The sequence below is a fragment of the Mirounga angustirostris genome, unplaced genomic scaffold, assembly GCF_029215605.1.
Source record: "Mirounga angustirostris isolate CCGP_5_RB_7025 unplaced genomic scaffold, mMirAng1.0.hap1 SCAF_2, whole genome shotgun sequence".
Taxonomy (NCBI): Eukaryota; Metazoa; Chordata; class Mammalia; order Carnivora; family Phocidae; genus Mirounga; species Mirounga angustirostris.
The window spans coordinates 41046318-41055447 of NW_026991710.1; the positions used below are offsets into that span (position 1 = coordinate 41046318).

At 38.5% G+C, this 9130-nt stretch overlaps 1 protein-coding gene across 2 annotated transcripts in view; it reads right to left on the minus strand.

Moving 5' to 3' along the window:
- LRRC66 (leucine rich repeat containing 66) overlaps window positions 1–9130 on the minus strand; it is a 46480-nt gene that overhangs the window by 28656 nt on the left and 8694 nt on the right. For both annotated transcript variants that reach the window (XR_010409395.1, XM_045881172.3), the window contains exon 2: window positions 7939–8439. Coding sequence is in view for 1 of the 2 variants with exons in the window: in XM_045881172.3 (XP_045737128.1) it covers window positions 7939–8434 (496 nt within the window). In the remaining variant the exon portion in view is untranslated. The remainder of the gene's footprint in view (window positions 1–7938; window positions 8440–9130) is intronic.

Genomic DNA, 9130 nt, shown 5'->3' on the forward strand with positions numbered 1-9130 from the left:
TTGATTTTAGACTTCTCTTCCAGTGGATGCTTTTAATGCTATACATTTCCCTCTAACTGCTGCTTTTGCCACATCCTGCAAATTTTGATAAACTGCATTTTCATTTTCACTTAGCTTAAAATATTTTCAAATCCCTCTTGAGACTTCTGTGACACATGTGTTATCTAGAAATGTGTTGTTTAATTTCCAGAGATTTGAGGGGTTTGCTGCTTTCTGTTGCTGATTTCCAGTTTAATTCCATTGTAATCTGAGAACATACTTTGCATGATTTCTGTTTGTTACTCAAGTTTGTTAAGGTGTGTTCTATGGCCCAGAATGTGGTCTGTCTTGGTAAATGTTTCATGTAAGCTTGAAAAAAATGTGTATTCTACTGTTGTTGGAGGGAGTATCCCATACATACCAATTAGATCAAGTTGATTGATAGTAATATTCAAGTCAGCTACATCTTTATTGATTACCTGCCTGCTTAATCTACCAATTGACAGGGGAGTGCTGGAAGTTTCCAACTATAGTGGATTTTTCTAATTCTCTTTTCAGTTGTCAGTTTTTCCTCACATATTTTGACACTTTATTGTTAGGTGCATTCACATTTAAAATTATTAGGTCTTGGCACCTGGGTGGCTCAGTTGGTTGGGCGACTGCCTTCGGCTCAGGTCATGATCCTGGAGTCCTGGGATCGAGTCCCGCGTCGGGCTCCCTGCTCAGCAGGGAGTCTGCTTCTCCCTCTAACCCTCTTCCCTCTCGTGCTATCTCTCATTCTCTCTCACTCAAATAAATAAATAAAATCTTTTAAAAAAAATAAATAAAATTATTAGGTCTTCTTTAAGAATTGGTCCCTTTTCCCCTTTATATAGTGCTTTATTTATCCCTGATAGTTTCCTTGTTCTAAAGTCTCCTTTGTCTGAAATTAATATAGTCACTCCACTTTTCTTTTGACTAGTGTTTATCTAAATGGTTTATCTTTTTTTTTTTTTAAGATTTCGTTTATTTATTTGATAGAGAGGGAGAGAGAGAACACAAGCAGGGAGAACAGCAGAGGGAGAGGGAGAAGCAGGCTCTTCACTGAGCAGGGAGCCCGATGCGGGGCTTGATCCCAGGATCCTGGGATCATGACCTGAGCTGAAGGCAGACCCTTACTGAACCACCCAGGTGCCCTTAATGGTTTATCTTTCTCTATCCCTTTAGCTAGCAGCTTTTTTAATAATAGCCAGAAAAGACAGCCTAAGTGTCCACTAACAGGTAAACACATATCCATACAATGAATTCTGGCAATGAAAAGGAATGAACTTTTAATACATACAACACCATGGATAAATCTCAAAATAATTATGCTGAATGCAAGGAGCTATACCAAAAATGAAAGTACATATCATATGATTGCATGAATATAAAATTATGGAAAATACAAACAAATCTATAGTGTCAGAAAGGAGATCAGTGGTTACTTGGACAGAAGGGAGAGGATGGGTGGGAAAGATAAATTATAAGGGGCATGAGGAACTTTTGGGGGTGCAGATAGTTCATTATCTTGATAGTAGTGATGATCTCATGGGTCAGTGTGGTTCAGTGAGTCAAAGGACAGATCAAAGAGTGCTCAGAAGACAGAGGAGAAGGGGCCTCCAGCAATGTACAGACTTACAGAAGTCTGAGCAGTAACAACAGAATTGTTGATGGGCACTCTGAACTTCATATGAACTTTGAACTTTTGCAGAAAGAGAATGGAAGTCACCTACAGTTACCCACTGTACCTCAAATCACAGAAGTGACCATCACAGCAAAGACTGGGATGGTGGGGAACAGAATTAGAGACTCAGGATGATCAAAAGGCACTAGAGGGGAAATGACATTTTTGAGCACCTGTTATGTACCATATGCTGTGAGAAATGTTTCACATGTATCATCACTCTCTGTGTTAAAGTTTTTACAAATACCGGGATGCCTGGGTGGCTCAATCGGTTAAGTGGCTGCCTTCGGCCCGGGTCATGACCCCAGGGTCCTAGGATCAAGTCCCACATTGGGCTCCTTTCTCACCAGGGAGCCTGATTCTCCCTTTCTCTCCCTCTGCTTGTGCTCCCTCTGTCAAATAAATAAAATCTTAAAAAAAAAAAAAAATAAAGTTTTTACAAATACCATCTCTAACCTTCATATCCTCCCTGTATACACCATCATCCTCAGTTAAAAATAAACAGGCAAGTTTTTATAGGTTAAGTGTCTTGTTTAAGGTCAATTAACAGGTAGAGTAATACAAGAAATATAAGAGTATAGAAGAAGAGTATAAGAGTTAATAAGAAGGATGGGACCAGAACATCCTAAGCATGGGGTGGGGGGGTAGGGACTTTGAAGGCAGAGAGTTATAAGGATACCCCCTTATTTGACTCCCTTCATAATATCAAGCTAAGATCCCCAAGAGGAGGGTAAACTTCTGCAGATGGGAATTAAGACTGTTAAGTTCAGTTACAACTCCTACATGAAAAGTTTCCATCTACTTCCAATTTTAGAGAATAAAGGTTTAATTGTATTAAGAGAACTGGTGGGGTCCTATAAATGACATTGTTTGTTTAGGGTCTCCCAGGAGAGAGTTGGGAGATTTGAGTAAACTCTTCCACAGTACTTGGCTGCATTTCTCAATGGGGGAAAGGTGTTCTTTTAAAAATTTTGCATGGTGAATCAATGTTGAGGGGGGTACTCAGGGAAGTTGGGAGGGGCATTCACAGGCTGAGGCATGGACATCAGAGGGTAGATTCCATGTTTCAAGAGAGGGGAGTTGAACATTGGGAGGAAAATACGGAGGCACTTTTGTGGAGAAGGAATTATTATTATTTTTTTAAAGATTTTATTTATTTATTAGAATGAGAGAGAGAGAGAAAGAGAGCACAAGAGGGAGGAGCGGGAGAGGGAGAAGCAGACTCCCCGCCGAGCAGGGAGCCCGATGCGGGACTCGATCCCAGGACCCTGGGATCATGACCTGAGCTGAAGGCAGTCGCTTAACCAACTGAGCCACCCAGGCGCCCTGGAGAAGGAATTATTTATTGAACTGCTTTCTGATGATCACATAAGCCATGGGAAGCAGGAATCTGATTAGCTTTTGCATTTAAGTGGCCAGAGGTGTTTTATTATGTCCAAGAAATTGTCTCAGTGTCTATTAGAAGAAAGGCCATAGAGGGTACGCCCAGACACTAAATTGCCTAGGAATGTTCCTTTGGACTATGAACTTCTTAAATGCTCTCCGAAAAGCGATAATCTGATGACACAAAACAATGATATTCAAGGGGTTACGGCTTCAAGTTCAAAGAGTATTAAGAATTGGAAGAGTATGGAATGGTCCTAGACAAGATATTTTATTCACAAGGTCAGCCCTCAATATGGTCAGTTTTATATAGGTGAGCCAAAGACCTTGCCCTCTTAGCTTACTGACATACATTCATGTTGTTATTTTAGAACCTGACCTGGTTTTGAGAACATAGGTTATTGGTATTTCCATAATCCAATAGCAATCAGGAGGAAATAATTCCCTAAAAATAAATAAGAATATAACATATTTTTGTTTTTACCATACACTGTTTTTTTTTTTTTTTCTTTTTTTCCTCCACCAGTTTCAAAAGTCGGGTATTATTTCATCTCATTTGTAACACATTTATCTCTTGAGTTCCAGAAATTAGTGTGTTAAATGTCAGCCTGTCAAATCTGGTCTGTCAACCTTATTGGAATCCCAGTGAGATGTTGGTCCTTATACCTTTCCAGGTACTCTGTGGGCACTCCAAAAATATTGCTTGATGAAGGAGGAATAATTTAACTGGAGATTGATCCCATTGTTTTAAATGTTTTAAAACTAATTTTTCTGTCATTAACACTGTACTCCAGAGATCTGGGAGAAAGGTGGACTCATCAGTAAGCTTAAATTCATAGCTAGCTAACTGTTTTGTAAATTGCATTGGCGCCACCTCCTCTGGGTGTTTTCCCAACATGAAGGTTATTGGTGACATCAGAGCTGACCCTGAAGGTATGGGATCAGTTGACTCTGGATTAGTCAGTGTGAGCTTTCACTCTTACAAAGGTGGGCTTTCCTGAGTGAAAGCAACTTTTAGTTGCTTCTATAAGCTGTCACCATTTGAAGACGTGGGACATGGTTTATAAAAGTACACATGTGTTACAAGGCCAGTTGCTTGATTGCTACTTTGTGAGAATCTCTGATTTATTATTATTTTAAACAAGTGCAAGCACTTATATAAATAGGTAGACACAAATGATTCTCTGCTCATGAATTATAGTGGGCTAGGAGTTCCATCTACTGCAATAGTTATTTAACATTTTAAAAGATAACTTGAGATTTAGACAAAACCAAATTTATAATTTGTTTCTAAATAGACTGCTATTCTCAATTTGTGCCAAGAGAGTAAAAATAACTAATATTTGCAAAGTACTTTACAAGTATACAAAGTACTTTTCACATATTTTAATAGCTACCATTTATTATGCCAAATGCCATGTTACAGTAGGTTCTTGAAATACATTTTTCCTTTAATCCTCACAATTCTATGAGTAAATATTACATTATCAAGATGTTACCTTTTTAAAAAAATGTTTTTAAGTAAACTCTACCCCCAGTGTGGGGCTCAAATTCACAACCCCAAGATCAAGAGCGGCATGCTCTACCCACTGAGCCAGCCAGGCGCCCCCAGATGCTACCTTTAAACAGGCTTAGAACAAAGGAATCAAAGAACAAAGGGAAGGTCAGAAATAGAATGGTACTCCAGGCAGCACCTCCCCTTTACCAGCTTTTTCCCTCCAAAATGGGATTTCAAAGTCAGAGTGACTGAGCCACAGTCCTAAAATCATAGAATGGCAAAGGGATGTTACAGGGGGCTCAACTGAAATATGTGATGATTAGAGGAAAATAATTCAAATCACAAAATGCTATGGATAAAAGAACTCTGAATTATATCCAGTTAGGTTCAGGGCTTCCATTGGCCTTCCATCATCTATTGGTTTCATTCATCTCTCTATGGTTTCATCTGCTAGAGTTCTAACAGAATTTCAGATACATGATTTGCTCATTTCACTTTTTCTTCTCCTTTGTAAGTGTAACATTTTTCCTGATATTTTGGGGAGGCAGAAGTTCAACTAGGAAAAGATGGGGTTGTATGTGCATTTTATAGGGGTGTTTGATCCTTAAATGGAATTGTATTCCCTCTGACCTCCAATTAGTTCTTGGGAATTCATCTGCCTTAAGGAGATATGTTAAGTGGTGGGATAATATTTTGATATATTAATCTTTTATGTCTATATCTCTCTTTCTATTTCTCCCCATTCAACCAGAAAGTAGGCTCTGTGTTGATTACCCCAGGGGAGGCACAGTGCAAGGCAGAAAACAGAGGAGTCTACAAGTCTTTCTGGCTTTTGTTTTCAAAGGCCTAAACCTTTAGAGGAAAGGAATTTCTAGATCTAAACAGGGTTTTGAAGAAACAAAAAAATGGGAAGAATTTTCTCCAAACTGAAAAAACTGAAATGTTCTCCGGCTGGCAGGGGTAAGGGACATCACACACACACACACACACACACACACACATGCATGCATGTGCACACACACACACTTGTTAGGGTGTAAGATTCTAGAGCTGTGGTACAAATTTGGGGAAAAGCAGAGGAAAGCTCATGGAAGACTGATGTTAAGTACAACTATCTCTACACCCCTTCCCCAACTGACCCTACTAGAACGGGGGCTCAGAATCAGAAATTATGTTGAATTATAGACAACAGAAGGTTATATCTCTAGTACACTTCAATTTAGGGGTTGAAATTCACATCTACCATACTCGTTAAGAAATATGTTATATCATATGGATATGTGTAGCTATAATGATGATCATCAAAGAGTTATAGCAAACAAAATGGCAATAGTCTAAATGTTGTTTGATTAACCCAGTTATAACATATGTATATATAAAAACTATTCAACTATTTAAAATATTATTTATGAGATTGCTTAATTATATAAAGATGTTCAAAATACACTGATATGAAAATACAAATTATGAAATACTATGGAAAGTATCCAATTTGAAAGAAAAATATGTACATAGGCATGAGGAATAGACTTAAAGCATATATATAGTTGATCCCTGAACAACACAGGGTTGAGGGGTGCTGATCACCCACAAAGTAAAAAATTTATATATAACTTTAGCTCCCCCAAAACTTAACTACTAAAAGCCTACTGCTGACTGGAAGCCTTACCTGTAACAGAAAGTCAATTAACAAATATGTTGTATGTTATATGTATTATATACTGTATTCCTACAACAAAGTAAACTAGAGAAAAGAAGATGTTAATAAGAAAATCATAAGGATTGGGGCGCCTGGGTGGCTCAGTCGTTAAGCATCTGCCTTTGGCTCAGGTCATGATCCCAGGGTCCTGGGATCGAGCCCCACATTGGGCTCCCTGCTCCGCGGGAAGCCTGCTTCTCCCTCTCCCACTCCCCCTGCTTGTGTTCCCTCTCTCGCTGTGTCTCTCTCTGTCAAATAAATGAAATCTTTAAAAAAAAAAAAGAAAATCATAAGGATTTTAAGGAAGAGAAAATATATTTACAGTGCTCTATGGTATTTATAAAAAGAAATCCATATATAAGTAGACCTGCACCATGGTCAACTGTATTACATGAAGGACTTATGTTTTTTCCTTTAGATTTTTCTTTAATTACTAAATTTTTAGTAATAACGGGTTTTTAAAAATAAGAATAATACAGTAAAAATTACAAAATACGATGCAATTAGTTTATACTTTACACTGAAAATTCCTGCACATTGCTTTTATGGAAAAGCTTAGGGAGAGAAGACTCCTCCCCTTCTCACACAATTCTGTTGATTTGATGACTGGGATAGTCATTCCTTCACCTGGCAGGCTACTGTCAAAATGATGCTTAACACAAGACCAAAAGCTGGAGAAAAAGCAAAACAATAAAAATATGAAAGGAAAGAATGGAAAATAAGAAAAACTAAATATGTATAACTTGGGATGGAGGAAAAAAAGACAATATCCTTACATTTTCTTTTTTAGCAGAATCTATTTTCTTAATTTTAATATTTTCTAAATAAAATATTGGTGATTAGTTAAAGAGCTCCAACATGTAGATTACTGAGTGCCGGAAGAGATGAGAATTTATTAAACAACGGGAATATGTGGAGTATCCTATTAGAAACCAGGATAAAGAATTCTGATTTTGGGGCACCTGGGTGGCTCAGTTAAGCATCTGCCTTCGGCTCCCGTCATGATCCCAGGGTCCTGGGATCGAGCCTCACATTGGGCTCCCTGCTCAGCGGGAAGCCTGCTTCTCCCTCTCCCACTCCCCCTGCTTGTGTTCCCTCTCTCGCTGTGTCTCTCTGTCAAATAAATAAATAAAATCTTAAAAAAAAAAAAAAGAATTCTGATTTTGATTTGATAATAAGAAAGTTTACGTATTGATCATACATTAGCATATTTCTAGTCTACATTTGGAGGACAACTAGACAACCAGATGCAAAATGTATTCTAAGAAAACAAATATTATAAATATGGCAATATAATCTGAATTGTGCTACACATTGAAAGTACATGAACTAGTTATTTCTTAGTGCTTTCTATATGTAGTAGCAAATAACTAATAATCAAAGTAGGTAATTGGAAATCATGCATTATTATTTAGCACTTAAATACCTCCTTGTGTCTCTTGACAAATCTATATTACATTAATGTAGGTTACAGTAATGGGAGATTAAATTGCATTGGCTATGAATTCCACATATTATAACTTGAAATTCCACTAAGAAACTCATTTATTTGTCCTGATAAAATTGCTTTACTTTCAGTGGTTTCTTCAAAACTGGAAACAAACATGGAATTCTTACGGGCATAAAACATCTCCTTGTTTCTTGGTCTAGTCCGTCTTTTAAAATTGTACTTACCCTTGGGAATGTTGGCGAGTTTGTTTCTTTGAAGAATTAACAACTTTAGAAACGGAAGCCCGTGCCTCCAGCTGCTTCTGTGGCGTTTCCCCCACGAGGACTTAGCACTGCGTAGATCCAACGCGATGGAGAGGAGGGAACTGTTGCTGAGGTTTAGTACTTCCAAAGCGTGGAAGTGTGCAAGAGGGCTTAAGGTGATGTTCGGATTGCGATTGTTACTGAGGTCCAGATGTTTTGTATTCCAGTCTTCTTTTCTCATGTGTGACCGTAAGAGAGCCCTAAGGAAACTGGCCCTTGTGTCCACTGTGGCTGCTGGCTGGGGTTTGTCCACATGGATATCATGCTTTCCGGTAAAGGAACAATTTGTCAGAAGATACCCATTCCATTGGCACTCCGAACTGAATAAAAGACTGCTTTTTCTGGATGGGTTTGTCATTGTTCCAGTAAAATAAAGACCTATTAGCATTGTTAGGACTCTGAAATGTAGGTTTTTCATAATGCCTAGAGAAAGGAAAATGGACTTATTCAAAATAACGTATATGAAAATTAACAGCAAATAAGCGGAAAATTCAATTTTTTAAAAAAGATTTTATTTATTTATTTGAGAGAGAGAGAGATAGCAAGAGAGAGCATGAGGGTAGGGGGAGGAGACGGAGAAGCAGGCTTCCCACGAACAGGGAGCCCGACATGGGGCTCAATCCCAGAATCGTGGGATCATGACCTGAGCCGAAGGCAGACGCTTAACCGACTGAGCCACCCAGGCCCCACAGTTTTCAATTTAAGATTTAGGAGAATTATTTTGCCTTGATTGCCAATTTAAGTGCATGTTTGATTTCTTAGAACTTGGGGCATTAAAATGTAGCTAAAAAATGGTAAAGCTATGGGGCGCCTGGGTGGCTCAATTGGTTAAGTGTCTGCCTTAGGCTTAGGTCCCCATCCCAGCCGGGAGTCTGCTTCTCCCTCTTCCTCTGCTCCCCCCACCCCACGTGCTCGCTTTCTCTCTCTCTCAAAGTCTTTTAAAAAAACGGTAAAGCTATAGTATACAATTACATTTATGTCACATTTTAAAGAAACAACTCCCCTGATTTTTCAGAGAATACATATTCACTTGGGCCTCACCTCTGTGTCTGTTATTCCAGGAACACTCACTGTGCAGTCTGCTTTGGATGGAAACTTACCAAGATTAAAGACT